We start from the raw sequence: 25,296 nt of genomic DNA, 5'->3' as shown, positions 1-25,296 counted from the left end.
TCCTCAGTCTTTTTTGCCGCATGGCCCGATGCAGAAGCAGCGTTGCAAGTGCCGTTCGGCGTTCTGAAATTTTTCGTTTTCGGAGTGTCAGACCGATACCAAGTTGGGCTAAGTACCCCGTTGGGGAATATTTTTGTTTTTTCTTGCCTCAGTTACTTACCGGATGTCAGAAAAAGTGAATAATTGTATTTCTTGTGGGCAGATACCGCATAGGGATTACCACTCGCTTTGTATTCCTTGTTTGGGACCGGAGCACGACGTAGTCGGGTGTCGATTTTGTGCTAGGTTTAATAAGCGCACTATAAAACGGAGGTTAGATTGCGCTAGGTTAGTCTTTGGCAAGAGGCGTAATTATAATATGCCGTCGGATGTTCCGACGCCTGCTTCTACTAAGAAGCGCAAAGACAAATCTTTAAAGCCTAGGCAGGATGATTCGGACGCCGGACCTTTAGAAGCTACAGCTGAACAGGTGGATCCGGCTGAAGTTTCTGTTGAGTCCCAGGGGGAAACTTTGATTTTACAGGATGTGGCCTCTCAGGAGGCAGGTCAGGCTGAAGGGGCCTCTCAGGTTACTATTCTCCCTTCTATGCCTAAGGTGGTTAGGCCTTCTGCTACTGTTTCTAAGGCTCCTTCTAAGGGCAGGTCTGTCTTGCCTTCCTCTGGTGTCAGTTCTGGTTCTTCAGGGTCTGTGCCTAAAAAGCACATGCTTAAAATGGCAGAGGATTTGATTACTTTAATTAGAGGTTCTATGCCCTCCTGATAAAAGGCCCAGGGTGGAGCCAGAGTTGGAAAGTTTGGAGCAGGCCTCAGATGATTCAGAGTCTTCTGCTGAAGACATTCAAGATTTCCTCCTTATTCTGATTCTGATGCAGAGGATTCCACTCCTTCTGCTTCTCCTCCAGAGGATTTTTCATTTTCAGAAACTCTGCATTCCATGAGGGAGCATTTTCAGTGGGAGGGACAGGATTACTCTGATTCACGGAAGAGACTTAGGGAGTTCTTGTTTTTACCACAGCATAGACCCTTAGCTATACCTCCGGTTTTGGATGTTGTTTCAGATGTTTTTCGAAGCTTCCCTTAATCCAGATTCTGTGCCTCCTGCCCCAGTTAAACCGGACAGGTATTACAGGGTGCCTGAGGCTCATAAATATCTGTATGAGTCCTAGGGCGGACCCAGAAACTATTAGTCAGGGGCCTAAGGGTGTTAGAGCCTCTGTTGTCAAGAATCCGGTTCCTCTGGATAAGGAAGCTAGAGCTTTGGATAGATGGGGTAAGAAGGTGTATACCTCTTCTACTTTAGCAATGAGAGCTTTGAACTGCCAGTTTCATATGTTGAAGTATCAGAATTTCCTCCTTTCTCAGCTAAGGTCTAAAGTGGATGCTTTGACAGAGGGCATAGTGTGTAAAGAATTGCAGGATTTAGTGCATGTTTCTGAACAGGTGGGTAAGCACTCTTTGCAATGTGGTTTTGATGCTTTACAGGCTTCTTCTAGGGTGGCTGCCACTGGTTCAGTTATTCGTAGGGACGCCTGGCTTAAGGATCAGAATTTGTCTGAGCATGTTAAGTCTAGAATTCTGGATGCCCCTTTACAGTCTGAAGTTTTGTTTGCTCCTCCTGTGGAGTCAGTCTTAAAGAAAATGGAGGACAAGGCTAAGTCTATGCAGACTGTTAAAGATTTTTTGCAGGTACAACCGCCAAAGTTTAGTAGAAATTGGCCTACTAAGGGGTGGACGTACCCTTCTTCTGATTCTCAGTCTAGGGGTAGATCTAGGCGTGGTAGGGGCAGAGCTCAGAGTACTTTCAGGCCGAGACAATGGAGTTCGCCTGCTCAATCTGCTGGTGAGGGCAGGGGCCAGTCCTTTCGTAAACAGGCCCAATGACCTACATTTTCAGCTGCCAGATTCTTCTTGCCTGGCAGCTCCTTTGGGAGGAAAGTTGGCTCTTCAAGCAAAATTGGCATTTAGTCACCCAGGACAAATGGGTATTGGACATTATAAACCGAGGTTACAAGTTCTTTTTCCATACCATGCCTCCTTTCAAAGGCATGCCAGACGTACCTCCTCGGCAAAGGATAGAGGCTCGCAGACAAATTTCTTAACTTCTTCAAATAGGAGCTATACAGCCAGTGCCTCTGTCAGAAGTGGGCCTAGGATTTTATTCTCGCCTGTTTCTAGCTCCAAAGAAAGGGAACACGTGGAGGCCAATTTTGGATTCATCTATCCTCAACACTTACCTGGACATTCCAAAGTTCAAGATGCTGACTTTACAACAACTTTTACCTCTGTTGGGAAAAGATCACTGGATGGTTACTCTGGATCTCAGAGGCTTACCTTCATGTTCCTATCAGGCCCAGTTGCAGGAGGTACCTGCGTTTTCGGGCTGGAAATTTACATCATCAGTTCTCTGCATTGCCCTTTGGCGTATCTACTGCGCCTAGAGTGTTCACAAAGGTTCTGGCTCCAGTGATAGCATTTTTCAGACTAAGAGGAATACAGATTTATCCTTATTTGGACGATTGCCTGATTATTGCACAAGAAAAGGACGAACTTCTTCATCTACAGTATGTCATGGCGGTGTTAAGATGCCTAGGGTATTCTGTGAACGAAACAAAGTCCAGTCTAGTACCCTCTCAGGACATGTGCTTTCTGGGTGTGAGACTGAATACAGCTTCCCAGATGGCCTTTTTGACCCCGGACAAACAAAGAAGCCTTTCTCTTTATTTCCATCAAATGTCTCTACGGTCCAGGCTGACTGCAAGGACAGTCCTTCAAGCCTTGGGGTTCATGGCATCTTGTATTCTGGTGCTTCCCAATGCCAAATTGCATATGAGGAAGCTTCAATGGTATCTCAAAAATGTATGGACACAGCACTGCCAAGATCTAGACACTGTCATTCAGATAATACCTTGCATACGGAAGGAGTTTTTGTGGTGGGCTCAGGAATGTCACCTAAACAAGGGACTCTCTGTGACCCGGCCAGAGGCGAGTCAGATTCTAACGACAGATGCCTCGGACAAGGCTTGGGAGCACACCTCAATGGAAAATGGGTGCAAAACACGTGGCCTGTCAAACTCCAACATTTGCATATCAACTTGAAGGAAATGTTAGCAGTCCAGTTTGCATTGATGGCTTTCAAAGATTTACTTCACCGGGGCAGGTGTTGATTCAAACAGACAACACTACTGTCATGTGGTACATCAACAAGCAGGGGAACCCATTCTTACCCTCTTTGCAGGCAAGTGATGATTCTGTGGGAAACTGCTCTCAATCTACACCTCAATCTTCAGGCAAGGTTTCTACCAGGAGCACAGAACTCCTTAGCAGATGTATTGAGCAGACAAATAGTGGATCCTCACGCGTGGAAATTGGATCCTCATGTATTTCAACAGTTGACAGTGTTATGGGGAACTCCAGACATAGATCTGTTCGCTTCTCCACTAAATTACCAGTTGCCAAAGTTTTGCACAAAAATGTTTCATCACACAGCTTGGAAGGTGGACGCTCTATCATTCAGTTGGAACAATATGCATGTATATGCCTTTCCACCTCTGCCTCTTCTTCCCAAGGTACTCTTGAAGGCCAGACAAGACAAGCCAACCATGATTTTGATAGCACCGGATTGGCCTCGACAACACTGGTACCCACTACTGAGGAGCTTAGTACGAGAACCTCCATGGCCTCTGCCTTTGATTCTGCACCTTTTGTCACAAGAGGACAGTCACTTCCTCAATGTCAAGATTCAGTCTCTACATCTAACAGCCTGGCATATTCTGTTTTAGACTCTGGAGGGTCTCCGCTTCCACAACAGGTTTTGAATGTTATTTTGGAGGCCAGGAGGCCTAGTACCAGGAAAGTTTACGCTGATAAATGGAGGAGATCTTTTATTTGGAGCAAAGGAAAGGACTTTGATGTCTCCAAACCTGATTTAAGTGTTGCTCTTCAATATCTTACTGAGTTATTGGACAAGGGTTTGTCTTTCTCCTCAAAGGTCCATGCTGCAGCCATTTCTGCTCACTATGATTGTGACCCTCCTTTATTCTCTCATCCTTGGTTTAAGCAATTTCTTAGAGGGCAAAGAATATAAGACCCCACGTAGAGCTCCTACTCCTGCTTGGGATCTCAATTTTGTGTTGGAAAAACTTACTCTACAACCTTTTGAGCCTGCAGCTACTGCTGAGTTAAAGTATTTGTCATGGAAAACTGCTTTTTTGTTGGCCATTACCTCTGCAAGAAGGGTTTCTGAATTACAGGCCCTCATGGCAGTGGAGCCTTTCCTAATTTTTCATAAGGATAGGGTATCTTTGCGTACTAATCCTTCCTTTATGCCTAAGGTGGTTTCTAGTGTGGCCTTAAATCAAACTATTCATTTGCCTACTTTTTATGCAAACCCCCAAAATAAAGGGGAGAAAATTTTGCGTACTTTGGATATTCACAGGCAGTTGCGTTATTTGAGCAGAACCAAGGAGTTCAGACAGTCTCAGCAAGTGTTTGTTTCTTTTGCTTTGGGTTCACAGGGTAAACCTGTTTCAAAACAAACTATTTCTAAATGGATTGGGTTTTGAATTTCTTTCTGTTATTCCCATCATGGTAAGGAGATTCCTGCGGGAATCAGGCCTCATTCCACTAGGGCTACTTCTACGGCCTTTCTAAGGGGGGTAGCTACAAAAGACATTTTGGAGGCAGCTACTTGGAGTTCAGTGCATACCTTTTCTAAACATTACCACCTTCCTCTTTATTCTAAGTCTAGGGCTGGATTTGCCACTGCAATTTTACAGGGCATTTTAGCGGCCCCTAATGCTTTGATTTTTACCATCCTCCCTTTCCCGTTGCTTTGGGATTCTACCCATAAGTAAGGACTGCAGCAGTGTGAGATGAAGATCTTAGTACAGTTTTGTACCTACCATAAATGTAGATGTTCGAAGATCCACATTGCTGCAGTCCAATTTACCCTCCCTCCTTCCCCACTGTAGTTAGACTTGGCGCTATGCTTTAGGTGATGGTTGTTGGGCATGTTTTTGGGAGGTATTCTGTTTTTGGCTGTGGCCTTTCTGGTTTGGTCTTCTGACATCTGGGGCAAGAAAAGACTGAGGATATGACGTTGGTCATGCGCCTTTATACCCTGACGCTCTGTCAGATCTAGGCGCCCATGACCGACGTCAGCCTAATACTTTGGTATTCGGGCCGACCGAGGACAGCGGACTACCCATAAGTAAGGACTGCAGCAATGTGGATCTTCGAATATCTACATTTATGGTAGGTACAAAACTGTACTTTTTCCTGACTGGTCCACAGGTGGGGTATTCCACAAACAGTTCACCTCCATAAACAGGCAGCTTCTTGGCCTGCACCAGGACACCAAACCCCAAGGCCTTGGCAACAGATGCCTTCTCAATAACCTGGCAGGGGAAATTTCTGTATGCATTCCCCCCTTTCCCATTGATACAGAGGGTCCTGCTGAAAATTCAGCAGGACTCTCCCAAAATCCTGCTGGTGACACCCTGCTGACCATGACTGCACTAGTTCTCTTTACCTGTCCAAGGGCAATCGCCACAAGTTACCCCCTTCAGTGGACCTCACACAGAATAAGGACTTGGATACACCCACAGTGGCAATCCCTGCACCTCACCCTGTGGCGGATAGGATTCTGATCCCTTCAGACACCTATATAATGAGGGCGTGCTCACTGTCCAGCAGTAGGCCAGGAAACCAAACACAAGAAAATCCTCTCTAAATGGAAAATGTTTCCTATTTAGTGTCACAAGACAGTTGGACCCACTGGAAAGAGGTATGCCTTTCATCCTGTCGTACTTGTGTGAACTCATGCAATACAGGGTTGTCTTGCTCATCTCTGAAGGCACACCTGTCTGCTGCCTCTACCTGCCTCCCCCTGGATCCACCTCCTTTCAAACTTTACTCAAAGGTGTATTACACTTACGACCACCCAGAAAATAGTCTCCCCCTCTCTGGGACCTAAACTATGTTCTAGAACAACTTACTCTAGCCAGCAGACAAGGTCACCTTAACATTTTGCACATGGAACTGTATTGCTGGTGGCTCTGACTTCCTCCAGAAGGGTTTCAGAATTGCAAGATCTTATGGCTGCACCACATTTCCTAATCTTCCACCTGGATAGGGTGACTGTCTGGACAAACCTGTGATTCATTCCCAAAGTAGTGAATGACCTATCCTTGAACCAGCCCATCCACCTGCCCACCTTCTTCCCTAACCCACAAGGGGATAGTGAGAGTGCTGTATTCCCTGATGTCCACAGACACCTTAGGTTTTAACTTCATAAAACCGAACCCTTTAGGAATTCAGACCAGCTGTTTGTCCCTCAGCCCCCCCACCCCCAGGGGCTTGAGGAAAGTTGTGAGTAAGCAGACCAATTTGGGTTTGCATCTCCCAGGCCATTTCCTTCTGCTGCCTACAGCATGGTAAGACCTTGCAGGGCAATGTCAATGCCCATTCCACCAGAGCAATGGCCTCTCCTGGAGCCTTCTTTAAAGGGTTGGACACATCTCCATACTTAAGGCAGCAACTTGGTCCTCAGTTCACACCTTCAAACACTACAAACTGGACCACATCTCCAGAGCCAGGATGGGGTTTGCCAGGGCTATCCTACACAGATTCCTGGAAATCTCATTTAGACCACCTTCCAATCCTAAGTGAGCTTTTGCATTCACCCACATGTAGAATACTGCAGCATTGGAGTAGGACATAGGAAAGTTGTGTAAAATTTTACCGTATCCAAAGAGGTCCTCTTCCATGTTGCACTATTCCTTCCCCAATTGCTCTCCAGGGTGATATTGGACAGGCTATGCCCTTGCAGGACTGGCTCTGACTGGGGCTTTTACTAGGTGCTGAGGGCTGGTGCATGTGGATGTCACTCTTATGGCCCATGTTGCTTTAGCCACGTCAGAAGTCCACACCAAAAGGGACTGAATCTTTGGAAACCTGGCCGAACAAACTGGAGAGGGAGAGGAAGAAGAGTAAACTTAAGTGTAGAATGCAACAGGGAAGAGGACACCTATGGTAAGATTTTACACATCTTTCCTTTCTTCATTTCACTGTTGCAGTCATCATATGGTAAGATTTTACACATCTTTCCTTTCTTCATTTCACTGTTGCAGTCATCATATGTTATCCCTGCTGGGTAGCCCTCTGCTAGCCAGAGTACCAAAGTAAAAATGTTCCCTCCTGCGTCTGCTGTCTTGGAGCATATACTAATGTCAGGCTGTCAGGGCTGTAAAGGAGACAGCTGTCGTCACTACATCTGTTTGTCTTGTGGTGGAGTCCGAAGCAGAAGCTGTTTTGCGAGTGCATCGTTCAGGCATTGCCAGAGGTGAGGGAGAAACCATCCAAAGCTAAGTACCCCATTGGAGGAACCTTTTCTTGCCTTCATCCAGTGACAGAATGTCAGCTGTCTCAGTTGTGGAAAACCGATCCCACACACTTTTATTCCCACTGCATCACCTGCCTAGGCCTGGACCACGATGTCCCTGGGTGTCTGTTCTGTGCCCTGTTCAATAGAACTGTTAGACGTACCGCGCTGAGATCTGTGAAGAGGGTTTGTTGCTAGGGAAGAAGTTGGGGCCCTGTATGTACAAAGCTTAAAGATGCTGAAGATGTATCAGTTCTAGGTACCCAAAGTTTGAACCAGGTGAAAAGACAAGACCTATTTTTGTGGCAAGTACATAACTTCATTTTATTTTGAGATTCGTGGAAGAATGCTGTATGTTTTGTTTAGCCATTTGTATGTGTTAGTATATTTTATAGCATTTGCCAAGAAAAACTAGTTGCACAATTTTCAAATTGCTTGTACCATTTTTCATTGGTATCTTTCCTGATAGATTCTGAACCAGAAGAAGAAAAGACAGAAGAAGAGCTGGAAATGATGAAGATAATGGGATTTTCTGCTTTTGATTCCACAAAGGTAAGAGCCTGTCAAATTGTAGTGCATGGTGATGGCTAACTTGCATAGTAGTCACTTTTAATCCTGTTTGCAGTTGCTGCCAATTGTTCCAGTTTAAGATGATACCATTGTTTTGTAGCTGATCTGTATTTTGATGCCTTCCCGTACTTTTGCCAGTCATTGCATAAAAAGCTGTCTGGGTTGGTTTTAAATGCCAAACATGGAGATTTAACTTTTCAGAAAAGGTTAATGTATGCTTACCATATTTGTGTTCAGCCCATCAGCATTTTGTGATGGAGCTCAGTGGTGCAGCAGTTAGTATAGCTGCATCAGTGCTTGGTTCTCCAATTTTGTTCCCTGATGGACTGTCTGCAGTGCACGCAAATCCTGCCAAGTTTTTTACTTTGAACTTTTTTCCTGCTTTCTAAACATGTTCATTAGATTAGCGGATGCTGTTCTAGAGTGAAGTGGTGTTTGAGATGGATTTTGCAGCCTTTTTAGATGAGTACTAGGAGAGGGAGTGCCTCCCTCTTGAGCCTGAATTGTATTAAGCTGGTAACTAGAAAACTGCTTGATGGAACAGAGTGCACTTTTATTGTGATGTGCAATTTTGTGTATATCCTTCCCTTGGGCTGGATTTAGTAATTGTCTGGGATGATCCATCCTCAACAGAGGTAAAGCTTAATCATTTTGATGTCTGAATTTCCAGCTGTTGGCACTGTTTGCCCATAATGGCCTGCAAAGTGAATAGCTTCCTCTTCATATTTTTTGTATCAGAAATTGTGACAGACCAAGCTACTGATACTTTTTAGAAATTTGATTTAAAAGTAGTGGATTCTTCCTGGATTAGAATTTCTTGTAGTTGGTATTTTTCTCAATAGATTGTATATTATGCTTTCATGTCCCTCTCCATTGTATCATCTCCCTTTTTTGTATTATGTATGTTGCCCCTCTGTTTTTTTCCATTCACTACTGATGTAGGGCTTAACAGATAGGTAGATATTTGTTTAGGGTAACTTCTTAAATTTAAATTTTTCATAAATGTAACTTGTTTAGGATGGCAGATGTGGCTTCAGGGTTTAAAAACTGCATAGTTTGTTAACACAAGCTTCAATTTTTTGCAAACAAGTTTGTACTGTTTGAATCTTGGCATCTGGACATCTGCTGCTGCTGCATCTGGGTGGCTGTTGGACAACGAGCCATAAACAAGATTTTAATGGGCTCCCATTCAGCTTTCCACCGGAGAAAACCCTTCTGGATCTGGAAATCTGCTTCTTCCCTGTTCACCTAAAAAGGTGTCTGACAAATGGTAAGGTAAGCAGAGGGTTTCAGACAAGGAAAAATTGACCAGACATAGTTTAAAATTTCCAGACCTTTGGAGCAGATACTTTTTTTTTCGTTTAGTCATAGGATCTAGTATGCCACCTTGATTCTCCCAAGATCCTGTCTCCCCTAGGCTCCAGTCTTGCAGGACAGAACTCGTTATTGTAGACCACCCTCTTCTGCTTGGGTTATCTAGGTCTACTTGGAGCCTCACTGAAGCCAGTGTGGACAGGACAAGACCGAGGATCCTTCAGATTCTGGCCACTGTTTGAGCCAGACGAACTACTTCCACTAACTATTTAATGGCTCCTTCTCAAATCTGACATTTTGAATCTGAGTCCTTTAATCTAACTCTTCCCCCAGGGCAGATCTGCATAGGAGCAGTCTCTGTACTGGATTCCAATGTGATGTCATTCAAGGATGCATCTGCAGTCATCACATATGGGTTGTCCTGCTTCAGGCAGCCTTTCGGTCGGCCGGATTCCAAAGTCTGGGTCTGGCGTCGGCTAATGTCGCCCTCTCCCCAGCGTCAGAGCGCCTGGGGTATAAAAGCGTCAGCAGACGCTATCTTCCTTAGTCTTTCTTGCCGCGTGGTGCCCGAAGCAGAAGCAGTTCGCAAGTGCCAGTCGGCCAGCTCCTGTAATTCAGCTACCGAAGACTTCAAAAGCTAAGTACCCCGTTGGGGACTCTTTCTTGCCTCAGCCGATGTCCGATAAAGTTAATTGCTTAACTTGTGGGAAACAAATACCTCATAAGGATTTCCACTCTTGCTGCCTCCCCTGCCTAGGCCCAGACCACGACGTCTTGGCCTGTTCAGCCTGTGCTTCCTTCAACCGACGCACTCTTAGACGTCGGGCAGAGTTTGCAGAGGAATTTTTTGGGGCTAGTTTTTCATACAATATGCCGTCAGACTCCGACTTCACATTTAACAAAGAAACGGAAGGACAAGGACCGACACACGCGGGCTGCGGTTTCGGCTGAAACCACGGCCAAGCCTACTGCGAGTGTCTCTCTCGGCTGAAACAGAGTCCTTGGTACTTCCGACCCACGAAACCACTCAACCGACAACCTCGGCCCCGGAGGCCCTTGCTGAGTCGGAAAAGCAAAAGTTATTTGGCTCCACTGCTCAGGAGGTCTTAAAGAAATTTGAGGAAAAGGCAAAATCTGTACAAAGTCAAAGATTTTCTACAAGTCCAACCACCAAGATTCAGCAGAAATTGGCCTACCAAGAATTGGTCCTTTCCGGACACAAAGATTCCAGAGAGGCAAGAACAGGCGTGCCAGAGGTAGAGGGCAAGCTAGAGGCTCCTACAGAGGACGTCAATGGCAGCCTCCCAACCAGAGAGGTAGTGCAGGACCTTCAACTGCTGCACAAGGACAGACTCAATGACTTTGCTTTGACTCTGCCAACCAGGGCTCAATTAGAAGCACCTTTGGGCGGAAAGCTTTCCTTATTCACAAAATTGGCACAGTATTACAAGAGACAAATGGACGCTGCAAATAGACAAAGGATACAGGTTCCATTTTCACACATTGCCAAAAAGAAAAGGCATGCCAGACCTGCCACCAAATCAAAGGGCAGAGGCTTTGAAACAAATCTCCAACTTAATGCAAATGAAAGCTATAGAAAAGGTTCCTCTTTCAGAACAAGGCCAAGGATTTTACTCCAGACTATTCCTTGTTCCAAGAAAAGAAAATCAATGGAGGCCTATTCTCGACTTGTCCGCACTGAATACTTACCTCGTTGTGCCAAAATTCAAAATGCTGACTCTACAGCAACTCCTTCCCATGCTGGGCAAGGGGTCTTGGCTGGTGACTCTAGACCTCAAGGAGGCATACCTGCATGTCCCTATCAGACAAAGTTGCAGAAGAAACCTCAGATTTCTTGCAGGTACAGAGCATTATCAATTCTCAGCATTGCCCTTTGGCTTATCTACTGCGCCCAGAGTATTCACAAAATGCCTGGCATCAGTAATTGCACACTGCAGACTTCAGGGGATTCAAATATACCCATATCTGGACGACTGCCTTATAAAAGCGGACAGCCAACAAACTTTGGTAAAGGACTTTAATTATGCCATCCGCCTACTGCAGGCCTTGGGATACACAGTCAACATTCACAAATCAAGACTTGTTCCATCCCAAAAAATAACTTTTCTGGGTGCGGATCTAGACACAACCACCCAAATGGCTTTTCTCACAGAAGAAAAACAGACAACTACCGGATTACTTCAAGAATCTGACTAGACAAACTCAGCTGACTGCAAGGAAATTCCTGCAGGCCCTGGATTACATGGCGTCTTGCATTCTTCTGATTCCACAAGCAAGGCTGCATATGAGGAAACTACAATGGTACCTAAGGAGTTTATGGACTCAGCACAGTCACAGCTTAGAAACTTTGATCCCACTCATTCCATGCCTCCAAAAGGAATTTCTGTGGTGGGCTCAAGCAAGCCAGTCGAACAGGGGTCTGCCCTTCAGCAAACCAATAGCCAGCCAAACCACTACAGCGGACGCTTCAGACCACGGTGGGGGAGCACACATGGAGGGCAGATGTATTCAAGGACTGTGGTCACAAAAGGAGCTACGCATGCACATAAACCAAAAGGAAATGCTGGCAGTGATGCATGCAATTGAGGCCTTCAAACATTTTCTGCATCAAGGACACCTGCTAATAAGGACAGACAATACCACAGTTATGTGGTACGTAAACAAGCAAGGAGGTACCCATTCCTACCCTCTTTGCAGGCTGGCAATGAAACTTTGGGAACTTTCCCTAAAACTCAATATAGAGCTGCAATCCCAGTTTGTGCCAGGAAAAGACAATATACTAGCGGACAGCCTAAGCAGAAATATCATGGATCCACACGAATGGATGCTGCACCCAGACATCTTCCTTCAGATAACACAATCATGGGGGAGGCCGGACATAGATCTTTTTGCCTCCCACCACAACCATCAGTTGAAGAAATTCTGCTCAAGGACATACCACCCACAAGCCTGGAAAGTGGACGCTCTTTCAGCTGGAATACTCTAACAGTGTATGCATTTCCACCTCTTCCATTAATGACCAAGGTCTTACTGAAGATCAGGACAGAGCAGCCAAAAGTGATTCTGATAGCTCCGGACTGGCCAAGACCGCACTGGTACCCACTGTTAAAGAGCATGTCACACACGAAACCCTGGCCTCTTCCTCAATGGCCACTTCTCCTGACACAGCACAATTACAAAACTCTGCATTCCAACCTGAAAACCTTGCAACTAACAGCCTGGAAAATACTTTGACTCCTCCTCAGGATAAGCTATCCAAGAGAGTGAAGGATATCATCATGGAAGCTTGCAGGCATTCCACAAGAAAGGCATATTCAGCAAAATGGAAAAGATTTCACACTTGGAGCACCACAAAGGGCCTAGATGCGACTGTGATGAACATGGCACATATCCTGGAATACTTGGCAGAAATGCCCCATAATGGCCTGTCTTACTCTTCCATTAAAATTCATGCTTCAGCAATTTCAGCAGAGTGCAATACTGACCCACCTGTCTTTTCTCATCCTCTCCTAAGACAGTTTCTAAGAGAATTAAAAACATCAATCCTCCAAGGAAACCTCCAGTGCCTACTTGGGACCTTAACTTCGTATTGGAAAAACTAACTCTGCCTCCCTTTGAACCAGCAGCATCTACAGAACTACAGTTCCTGTCTTGGAAGACCGCCTTCCTTCTGGCCATAACCTCAGCAAGAGTATCTGAGTTACAGGCCCTCATGGCAGTACAGCCATTTCTTATTTTTCATCAGGACAGAGACTCATTGAGAACCAGTCCTTCATTTATGCCAAAGGTGGTATCCAGGGTCTCATTAAACCAAGCTATTCACCTGCCTACCTTCTTTCCAAATCCACAAAAAAAAGGGGAGAAACTAATGCACACCCTGGACATACACAGACAGTTGCGCTTCTACTTGGACAGAACTAAAAGCTACAGAAAAACTCATTAGCTGTTGGTGGCATATGCTGCTGGTGCACAAGGAAAAGCAATTTCCAAACAGACAATTTCAAAATGGCTAGGGAATTGCATACGTTTTTGTTCCTTTCATGGAAAAACTGTGCCAGCTAACATAAGACCTCATTCCACCAGAGCCACAGCCACCTCCACAGCCTTAAGAGGGGTGGCTACAAAGGACATTTTAGAAGCTGCTACATGGAGCTCCGTACATACATTTTCCAAGCATTACAATTTACCTTTATATTCCAGATCCAGAGCAGGCTTTGCTACGGCAGTCCTGCAGGGCATTTTAGCTACACCATCCTTTACATAGATCCTCCACCCCCAGTATGGCTATGGTATTCTACCCATATGTGATGACTGCAGATGCATCCTTGAAGGACATAGTACAGTTTTGTACCTACTATAAATGTAGATGTCCGATAGGTATGCATCTGCAGTCAGGTTTACCCTCCCTCCCCTCTTGGGTATTTGGTACTTTCCCCTCTCATAGCTAGCTGGGGTTATCTATTATGCTGTATTTGTTTTTTATATAATAAATAAATATATACAGTTTTGTACCTACCATAAATGTAGATGTCCGATAGGTATGCATCTGCAGTCAGGTTTACCATCCCTTCTTCCCCTCTTGGGTATTTATTGGGTACTTTCCCCTCTCATAGCTAGCTGGGGTTATCTATTATGCTGTATTTGTTTTATATATAATAAATTATATATATATATATATATATATATATATATATATATATATATATATATATATATATATATATATATATATATATTTCTGTGCATGTTTGGAATTTATTGCATTTCTCCAAATTTAGCCTTCTTTTGAGGGCACCTGGCATCTGGGGCAAGAAACACTGAGGAATATGTCATCGGCTGACGCTTTTATACCCCAGGCGCTCTGACGTCGGGGAGAGGGCGACATCAGCTGACGCCGGACCCAGACTTTGGAATCCGGCCGACCGAAGGGCTGCCTGAGGCAGGACAAACCCATATGTGATGACTGCAGATGCATACCTATCGGACATCTACATTTATGGTAGGTACAAAACTGTGCTTTCTCTGACAAATTCTGTTCTGTGCCTGTTAATGTCCTATTCCTATGTTGCAGTATTCTTGTGTGATTTCCTGCCCTTGGGCGACTCATACATCTGCTGCTATACAAAAGCTTCATATCTTGGCTGATGTCCTTCATGGATGCATCTGCAGTCATAACAAGTGGGTTGTCCTGTCGTCAGGCAGCCCTGCAGTCGGCCGGATTCCAAAGTCCGGGTCCGGCTTCGGCTGATGTCGCACTCCACCCGACGTCATCTCTGTTGGTCTTCGGGTATATAAGCATCAGCCGACGCCATTTTCCTCAGTCTTTCTTGCCGCGAAGCTGTTCGCAAGTGCCGGTCGGTCGGATCCAGAGATTACTTCTACCGAATACTACTTCGAAGACTTCTAAAGCTAAGTACCCCGTTGGGGACTCTTTCTTGCCTCAGCCGATGTCAGAAAAAGTTAACAATTGATGTTCTTCATTCCACATTGCTGCAGTCCTAACTATTGGGTAGTCCGCTGTCCAGTCGGCCCGAATACCAAAGTATATGGCTGACGTCAGTCACGGCGCATTAGACTGACGTCAGTACGTCAGGGTACTAATGCGCATGACCGACGTCATATCCTCAGTCTTTTTTGCCGCATGGTCCGATGCAGAAGCAGTTTTTGCGAGTGCAGGTTGGCGTTCTGAAAGTTTCTGAAGTCAGAGTTTCAGACCGAATCAAAGTTGGCTAAGTACCCCGTTGGGGAATATTTTGTTTTTTTCTTGCCTCAGTATTTAACCGGATGTCAGAAAAAGTGAATAACTGTATTTCTTGTGGGAAACAGATACCTCATAGGGATTACCATACTTTGTGTATACCTTGTTTAGGGCCTGAGCACGTTGTTGGATGCTGCTCTTGTGCTAGGTTTAACAAACGCACTATTAAGAGAAGGTTAGACTGTGCCAGGTTAGTGTTTGGGAAGCGTTGTAATTATAAAATGCCGTCGGATGCTCCGGCCGCTTCAGCCAAAAGCGCAAGGACAAAGCAGGGAAGCCTAGAGTGGAAGAACCGACAGTCCCGGACGTCGGTTCTTTAGAAAACTCAGTGGAGACGGAGGTTCTGCCAGGAGTTTCTTTGGAGTCTCAGGGAGAAACTTTACTGTTACAGGATGTATCTCAGGAAGTAGGCCAGCCTGAAGGGGCTTCTCAGGTGGCTGTTCTTCCCTCTCTTCCTAAGGTGGTTAGGGCCTCGCCTTCTGTTTCTAAGGCTTCTTTAAGAGGCAGGCCTGCTTTAGCTTCAGTGGGGGTTTCTCCGAGTGTTTCAGGGTCTTTGCCTAAGAAGCATATGCTAAAATGGCAGAGGATTTGATTACAATGATTAGAGGTTCTATGCCCCCTCCTGATAAGAGGCCTAGGGTGGAACCTGAGTTTGAGGGTTTTGAGCAATGTTCGAGGCTTCTGAGTCTTGGCTGAAGACTTGCAGGAGTATCCTCCTTATTCTGATTCTGATGTGGATGATTCTACTCCTTCAGCTTCGCCTCCTGAGGATTTTTCATTTTCAGAGACTCTGCATTCCATGAGGGAGCATTTTAAATGGGAAGGTCAAGATTTCTCTGATTCCAGGAAGAGGCTTAGAGAATTCTTGTTTTTACCCCAGCATAGGCCTTTAGCTATACCTCCTGTTCTGAATGTGGTAGAAGATGTTTTTGCAGAGGCTTCCCTGAATCCTGACTCTTTGCCTCCTGCCCCAGTTAAACCGGATAGGTACTATAGGGTGCCTGAAGCCCATAAGTATCTTTTTTTAAGAGTCCTAGGGCAGACCCAGAAACTGTCTCTCAGGGGCCTAAAGGTGTGAAGGCTTCTGTGGTTAAAAATCCTGTTCCTCCTGATAGAGGCAAGGGCTTTGGATAGATGGGGAAAGAAAGTGTATACTACTTCCACTTTAGCCATGAGGGCGTTGAATTGTCAGTTTCATATGTTAAAATATCAGAATTATCTCCTTTCACAATTGAAGTCTAAGGTGGATGCTCTGGCTGAAGGTATTGAGTGTAAAGAATTGCAGGATTTAGTTCATGTTTCTGAACAGGTGGGTAAGCATTCCTTGCAGTGTGGTTTTGATGCTGTGCAGGCCTCCTCGAGGGTGGCTGCTACTGGTTCTGTTCTTCGTAGGCATGCCTGGTTGAGGGATCAGAACTTAGCTGAGCATGTTAAGACAAGGATTTTGGATGCTCCTTTACAGTCTGATGTGTTTGGTTCGCCTGTGGAAGCAGTTTTAAAGAAAATGGAGGACAAGGCTAAGTCTATGCAAACTGTTAAGGATTTTTTGCAGGTGCAGCCTCCGAAGTTTAGTAGAAATTGGCCTGCTAAGGGGTGGACTTATCCTGCTTATGATTCCCAGTCTAGGGGTAGGTCTAGACGTGGTAGAGGCAGAGCTCAAGGTTCTTTTAGGCCTAGGACAGGAGTTCACCTGCTCAGACTTCTGGTGAGGGCAGGGGTCAGTCCTTTCGTAAGCAGACCCAATGACCTGCCTTTTCAGCTGCCAGTACATTCTCGCCTGGCAGCACCTTTGGGAGGAAGGCTGTCTCTTTTCAAAGAAAATTGGGATTTAATTACCCAAGACAGATGGGTTCTGGATATCATTCACCACGGTTACAGGTTTTATTTCCATACCTTGCCTCCTTTCAAAGGCATGCCAGACATTCCTCCTCTACAAAGAACAGAGGCTCACAAGCAAATTTCTCTGTTGCTCCAAATAGGGGCTATTCAGTCAGTTCCTGTGCCAGAAAGGGGCCTAGGATTTTATTCTCGCCTGTTCCTAGTACCAAAAAAGGGGAACACGTGGAGACCAATTTTGGATTTATCTATCCTCAACACTTATCTGGACATTCCCAAGTTCAAAATGTTGACGTTACAACAACTTTTACCTCTGCTGGGCAAAGATCACTGGATGGTAACTTTAGATCTCAAGGAAGCTTACCTTCATGTGCCAATAAGACTAAGTTGCAGGAAGTATCTGCGTTTTCGAGCTGGAAATTCTCATCAGTTCTCTGCATTGCCCTTTGGCTTATCTACTGCGCCCAGAGTATTCACAAAGGTTCTGGCTCCAGTGATAGCTTACTTCAGGCTAAAAGGAATTCAAATCTATCCTTACTTGGACGACTGCCTGATTCTGGCTCAAGAAAAGGAAGACCTTCTACAGCATTTGGAATATGTCATAGCAGTGCTAAGATGCCTAGGGTATTCTGTGAACGAAATAAAGTCCAGTCTAGTACCCTCTCAAGACATGTGCTTTCTGGGTGTGAGACTGAATACAGCAGCCCAGATGGCCTTTCTAACCCCGGACAAACAAAAGAATCTTTCCAGTTACTTCCATCACCTATCTCTTCAGTCCGGGCTGACTGCAAGGACAGTCCTTCAAGCCTTAGGGTTCATGGCATCTTGTATTCTGGTGCTTCCCAATGCCAAACTGCATATGAGGAAGCTACAATGGTATCTCAAACATCTGTGGACACAGCACTGCCAGGATTTGGACACTGTCATTCAAATAATACCTTGCATTCAAAAGGAATTTTTGTGGTGGGCTCAGGAATGTCACCTAAACAAGGGACTCTCTGTGACCCGGCCAGAGGCAAGTCAGATTCTAACGACAGATGCCTCAGATATTGCTTGGGAGCTCATCTAAATGGAAAGTGGATACAAGACAAGTGGCCTGCCAGACTACAGCATCTACATATCAACATGAAAGAGATGTTAGCAGTCCAGTTTGCATTAATGGCTTTCAAGGAGTTACTTCTTCCAGGGCAGGTGTTGATTCTAACAGACAACACAACTGTCATGTGGTACATCAACAAACAAGGGGGAACACATTCTTACCCATTGTGCAGACAAGCAATGATTTTATGGGAGACTGCGCTCAGTTTGCAACTAACTCTTCAGGCAAGGTTTCTGCCGGAGCACAGAACTCCTTAGCAGATGTGTTAAGCAGACAAATCATGGATCCCCACAGTGGAAACTGGATCTTCATGTATTTCAAACATTGACAGTGTCATGGGGAACTCCAGACATAGATCTGTTCGCTTCTCCACTAAACCACCAGCTGCCAAAGTTTTGCACGAAGGGATTTCATCACACAGCTTGGAAAGTGGATGCTCTTTCTTTCAGTTGGAAAAATCTTCATGTGTATGCTTTTCCACCTCTGCCTCTTCTCCCAAAGGTGCTTCTAAAGGTCAGACAAGACAAGCCAAGGATGATTTTAATAGCTCCAGATTGGCCTCGGCAGCACTGGTACCCATTACTGAGGAGTCTGGTAAGGAAGCCTCCATGGCCTTTACCATTGATTCCACACCTGTTGTCTCAGAGGGACGGTCGTCTGCTCAATGTCAAGCTTCACTCTCTTCATCTAACAGCCTGGCATATTCTGTTTTGAAGGACAGCAGGTCTCAGCTTCCTCAACAAGTTTTAAATGTGATTATGGAAGCCAGAAGACCTAGTACAAGGAAAGTGTAATGAGAAAAATGGAAGAGATTTTTGTTTTGGACTGCAGCAAAAAATTTTGAGATTTCTGAGCCTAATTTGAGTGTGGCTCTTCAATATCTTACTGAGTTATTGGACAAAGGTTTGTCTTTCTCTTCTATTAAGATTCATGCTGCAGCAATTTCAGCTCACTATGATTGTGACCCACCATTGTTTTCACATCCTTTGTTCAAGCAATTTCTTAGAGGGGCAAAGAATATAAGACCCAACGTAGAGCTCCTACTCCTGCTTGGGACCTCAATTTTGTGTTGGAGAAACTTACTCTACAACCTTTTGAGCCTGCGGCTACTGTTGAACTGAAATACTTGTCATGGAAGACTGCTTTTTTGTTGGCCATTACTTCTGCTAGAAGGGTTTCTGAGTTGCAGGCCCTTATGGCGGTTGAGCCTTTTATGATTTTTCATAAGGATAGGGTATCATTACGTACTAATCCTTCCTTTATGCCTAAGGTGGTTTCTAGTGTGGCTTTAAACCAAACTATTCATTTGCCTACTTTTTATGCAGATCCCCAAAATAAAGGGGAAAAGATTTTGCACACTTTAGATGTACACAGGCAATTGCGTTATTATTTAAGCAGGACTAAGGATTTTAGGCAGTCTCAGCAGTTGTTTGTTTCTTTTGCTTTGAGTTCGCAGGGCAAGCCTGTGTCAAAACAAACTATTTCTAGGTGGATTGGGTTTTGCATTGCATTTTGTTATTCCCATCATGGCAAAGAGATTCCAGCTGGGATTAGGCCTCATTCCACTAGGGCTACTGCCACTTCAACAGCATTTCTAAGGGGGCTGGCAACTAAGGATATTTTGGAGGCAGCTACTTGGAGTTCAGTGCATACTTTCTCTAAGCATTACCACCTTCCTCTCTACTCTAAGTCTAGGGCTGGTTTTGCCACGGCTATTTTGCAAGGCATGTTATCAGCTCCTGCTTCCTTATGATTTGCCAGCCTCCCTTACCTCTGCTTTGGGATTCTACCCAATAGTTAGGACTGCAGCAATGTGGAATGAAGAACATAGTACAGTTTTGTACCTACCATAAATGTAGATGTTCGAGGATCCACATTGCTGCAGTCAATTTACCCTCCCTCCTTCCCTCTGTGTTTAGGGGTGGTTGTGTTGGTGAGGTTATATTCTGGTACCTTTGTATATATTGTATATATTTTTGGTGCAGGTATGTTTGGTGTTTTTGGTTTTGGCCTTGTCTTTTAGGGTCTTCTGACATCTGGGGCAAGAAAAGACTGAGGATATGACGTCGGTCATGCGCATTAGTACCCTGACGTACTGACGTCAGTCTAATGCGCCGTGACTGACGTCAGCCATATACTTTGGTATTCGGGCCGACTGGACAGCGGACTACCCAATAGTTAGGACTGCAGCAATGTGGATCCTTGAACATCTACATTTATGGTAGGTACAAAACTGTACTTTTAACCTGTGGGAAACAAATACCTCAAAGATTTCCACTCTTACTGTCTGCCTTGTTTAGGCCCAGCCCACGACGTAGCAGCCTGTTCGGCCTGTGCCTCTTTCAACCGACGAACGCTTAGGCGTCGGTCGGAGTTTGCAGAACAGTTTTTCGGTTCTGATTTTGCGTACATTATGCCGTCGGATCCTCCGACTACCCAATCTACCAAAAAACGCAAAGATAAAGACCGACACTCGCGGTCCGCGGTTTCGGCCGAAACCACGGTAAAGCAAACCGCGAGTGTCTCGGTTTCGGCCGAAACCGAGAAAACTGATCTAACTACAGCTGAACCTATTCTTACAACTGAGGCCCCTGCTACAACTCTTGAATCTACCTCAGAAATTTTACCCACTACGGTGGTTGACTTATCAGACACCATCCCTTGGATGTCTCTACCCCAGCACGTGGTGCTGCTAGGCCTCCAGCAGCCATGTCCATTAAGGCCTTCGCCAGGGCTAAAGCAGCCAAGACTACTAAAACAGTGCCTGTTAAACCCCCCACATCCAGGCCCTCTTCTAGTTCTCAAATGCTTTCTTTGGCAGAAGATTTAATTTCTTTAATTAGAGGATCTCAATCTCACCCAGACAGGGCCTCTCAGCCCCAGAGAAGAGACCTAGGGCAGAGCCCCTGAGCCAGTGTCTTCTGATGATTCTGCTGATGAATCAGACATAACTGACCAGCCAGAGGCTCCCTTCTCCAATTTTGAAGATTCTGATGCTGAAGAATCCATTCCAGCTGCTTCCCCACCAGAAGAATTCTCCTTTGGGGAAACCTTGCATGCCATGCGAGAACAGTTCCAATGGCAGCAACAGGATTTTTCAGACTCCAGAAAAGACTTAGGACCTTTCTGCACCTCCCACAGCACAGGCCCTTAGCTATACCTCCTGTTCTCTCGGTGGTGGATGATGCTTTCAATGATGTTTGCTCCGCTCCAGATTCTTTAGCGCCAGCCCCTGCCAAACCAGACAGATTTTACAGGGTGCCAGATACTCATCACCACCTTTACAAGGCCCCTCTTGCAGACCCAGAAACTATATCCCAGGGTCCCAAGGCAGTAGCAGCGACCACAGCTAAAAACCCTATTCCTTCTGAAAGGGAAGCAAGGTCATTAGACAGATGGGGTAAAAAGGTCTACACTTCAGCTACTCTCTCAGCTAGAGCTTTAAACTGTCAGTTTCACATGATACAATACCAAGAGTTTATGCTTGATCAGTTAACTAAAAACTAACCACTGATGAATCTCTTGATAAGAAATATGTATTAGAGATGGTAAATAACATACAACAGGTTAGCAACCATTCCTTAAAATGTGGCTATGATGCACTGGAGGCTTCATTTAGATCAGCCATGACAGGCACAGTGTTAAGAAGGCATGCATGGCTAAAGGAACAAGCTTTACCGGATCATGTTAAAGCTAAGTTGCTAGATGCTCCTATGGACAAGACAAGTTTGTTTGGTACACCTGCCCAGCAGGTTATGAAGAAAATGGAAGAGAAGGCAAAATCTGTTCAAACTGTTAAAGATTTCTTGCAGGTTCAACCCCAAGGTTTAGCAGGAACTGGCCTGCCAAAATTGGTCCTTTCCTGACTCCACAAAATTTCAAAGGGGCAGGAATAGGCGTTCCAGAGGCAGAAACCAATCCAGGGGAGGTGCCTACACAGGGCGACAGTGGCAAGGTAACAACAGAGGCACAGACACAGCCACTGCCACTACATCAGCACAACCACAGTGACTTAATCCTAAATCCGCCTACCAGGGAACAAATAGCAGCTCCTCTAGGCGGAAAGTTAACCTTATTTTCAAAGAACTGGCACTACATAACAAAAGACAAGTGGATTTTACAAACCATAGGTCAAGGTTACCGGTTTCACTTCCACACTTTACCAGTCAAAAGAGGAATGCCAAATCTACCTCCAAATCAAAAAACAGAGGCTCTCGCCAGATAATGGAGTTAGCAAACATGAGAGCTGTGGAAAGAGTGCCAACAGCAGAACAAGGAAAGGGTTCTATTCCAGACTATTCCTAGTTCCAAGAAAGGAAAAAGTTGGAGACCAATTCTCGACCTGTCCACCTTAAATACATACATCATTGTCCCAAAATTCAAAATGCTGACCCTACAGCAACTTCTTCCCATGCTGGGCAAGGAGTCTTGGCTGGTAACTCTAGATCTCAAGGAGGCATACCTGCACGTCCCCATTCGACCAATCTGCAGAAGATACCTCAGATTTCTTGCAGGATCAGAGCACTATCAATTCTCAGCATTGCCCTTTGGCTTATCTACTGCGCCCAGAGTATTCACAAAATGCCTGGCATCAGTAATCGCCCATTGCAGACTACAGGGAATTCAAATTTACCCATACCTGGACGACTGCCTGCTACAAGGGACAACAAAAGCAAGCTGACAACAGGTTTACAAAGGGTCATTTACTTGCTACAAGGACTGGGATACACAGTCAATTTACAAAAGTCAAGGCTGATACCATCCCAAACAAGGACATTCTTGGGCGGAATTGGACACAGTACAACAAATGGCATTCCTGACTACAGAAAAACAAAAAGAACTTCCTCTCTATTTCTTGGCACTAACAAAACTGAACAAGTTAACAGCAAGAAAAGTTCTGCAGGCCTTGGGCTTCATGGCATCATGCATAATCTTGGTCCCATTTGCCAGACTACATATGAGGAAACTACAGTGGTACCTAAAGAATTTATGGTCCCAACACAGACACAGTCTAGAAACAGAAATCCCACTAATTCCATGCTTAAAACAGGAGTTCCTATGGTGGGCTCAGGCATGCCAGTCAAACCCAGGCCTACCCTTTCGCAGATGTCAACCAAGCCAGACCATCACAACAGGCGCTTCAGACCTAGGATGGGGGCCCACATGCTGGACAAATGCGTGCAAGGATTGTGGACACAGGATCAACTTCACCTGCACATCAATCTAAAAGAAATGCTGGCAGTAAAACTGGCAATCCAAAAGTTCAAACCATTTCTCAGAGGGCCAGTTGATAAGGACAGACAACACCACAGTCATGTGGTACATCAACAAACAGGGAGGCACTCATTCATACCCCTATGCAGAATGACCTTGGAGCTGTGGACCCTGGCACTCAGCTACAACATTCAGTTACAGGCAATATTTGTACCGGGGAAAGACAATACTCTAGCAGACATATTAAGCAGAACCACTTCGGATGCCCACGAATGGAAGCTGCACCCGGACATCTTCAAGACCATCTCAAAGAAATGGGGAATGCCACAGATAGACCTATTCGCATCACCTCTCAATCACCAGCTCAAAAAATTCTGCACAAGGACATTCCACCCACTAGCATGGAAAGTGGACTCACTCTCCAACTGGAAAGGCCTAACAACATATGCATTCCCACCTCTTCCTTTGATACACAAGGTACTACTAAAAATCAAGGAAGAACGTCCAAGGATAATCCTGATAGCTCCAAACTGGCCAAGACAACACTGGTACCCACTACTGAAGAGCATGTCTCGGAACAATATGTGGCCAATACCCCTGATGCCTTTGATAACTCAGAACAACTACAGCATCATACATCCAAACCTAAAAACGCTGCACCTGACTGCATGGAACATCACATAGCAGCAGCTAATCCAGAACTTTCCCAAAGAGTTAAAGACATTATTCTTGAAGCACGCAGACCTTCAACAAGAAGGAACTATGCTGGAAAATGGAAAAGGTTTGTCATTTGGAGTACGGAAAGAGGAAAAGATGTCAAACATAGATATGCCTAACATTCTGGAGTATCTGGCCGAACTTCTTCATTCAGGCCTGTCCTACTCCTCCAAGATACATGCATCAGCTATTTCGGCAGAATACAGCTTTGATCCACCTGTTTTTTCGCACCCTTTGCTCAGGCAGTTCCTCAGAGGAATCAAGAATGTAAAACCTCCAAGGAAACCACCATTACCAGCTTGGGATTTAAACTTTGTGCTAGAAAAGTTGACACTATCACCCTTTGAACCAGCAGCAACAGCAGACCTACAACACCTGTCATGGAAAACTGCTTTCCTACTAGCAATTACTTCAGCAAGGAGGGTTTCAGAACTACAGGCCTTAATGGCAGTGCAACCCTTCCTAATCTTCCACCAAGATAGTGTCCATGAGGACTAATCCTACATTTATGCCCAAGGTGGTATCCAGAGTGTCTTTAAACCAGGCAATCCACCTACCTACCTTCTTTCCCAAACCACAAAACAGAGGGGAAAGAATACTGCATACCTTGGATGTACATAGACAGCTACGCTACTACTTGGACAGAACAAAAAATAGCAGAAAGACTGACCAACTTTTGTAGCCTATGCAACAGGAAGGGAAGGAAAAGCTATTTCCAAACAGACAATCTCCAAATGGATAGGAAATTGCATACGATACTGTTACTCCTTCCATGGAAAACCAATTCCACAGAACATAAGACCTCATTCTACAAGGGCAACAGCCACTACCACAGCCTTCTTACGAGGAGTGGCAACCAAAGACATTATTGAGGCGGCTACTTGGACCTCCGTGCATACATTTGCCAAGCATTATAATTTGCCTCTATATTCCAGATCCCGAGCAGGGTTTGCCACTGCTGTACTGCAAGGGATCCTAAACGCACCATAATCTACTTTTATCCTCCTCCCCTAGTTGGCTATGGTATTCTACCCACTTGTTATGACTGCAGATGCATCCATGAAGGACATAGTACAGTTTTGTACCTACCATAAATGTAGATGTCCGAACTGGATAGCATCTGCAGTCAGGATTACCCTCCCTCCTTCCCCTCTGTGGTACTCCTAGGGTGTTTACCCTCCTAATAGCTAGTTGTTGGGGGGGAGTCTTTTATGGTGTATTTGTTTGTATATATGTACATATATGCTTATTGTTGTGTTTACCTCTATCTATTTGGAAACATTGGCATCTGTCCAAATTTTAGCTTGCAAGAGGGCTACTGGCATCTGGGGCAAGAAACACTGAGGAAAATGGCGTCGGCTGATGCTTATATACCCGAAGACCAAC

At 45.1% G+C, this 25,296-nt stretch overlaps 1 protein-coding gene across 2 annotated transcripts in view; it reads left to right on the top strand.

Moving 5' to 3' along the window:
- Positions 1–25,296, top strand: part of SNRNP27 (small nuclear ribonucleoprotein U4/U6.U5 subunit 27) — a 500,248-nt gene that overhangs the window by 159,658 nt on the left and 315,294 nt on the right. For both annotated transcript variants that reach the window (XM_044083075.1, XM_044083074.1), the window contains exon 4: positions 7,851–7,933. In XM_044083075.1, coding sequence (XP_043939010.1) covers positions 7,851–7,933 — 83 coding nt within the window. The remainder of the gene's footprint in view (positions 1–7,850; positions 7,934–25,296) is intronic.

Source organism: Protopterus annectens, chromosome 9.part0, assembly GCF_019279795.1.
Source record: "Protopterus annectens isolate FY-2018-M chromosome 9.part0, PAN1.0, whole genome shotgun sequence".
Classification (NCBI taxonomy): Eukaryota; Metazoa; Chordata; order Ceratodontiformes; family Protopteridae; genus Protopterus; species Protopterus annectens.
This window is presented reverse-complemented; position numbering and strand designations above follow the sequence as displayed.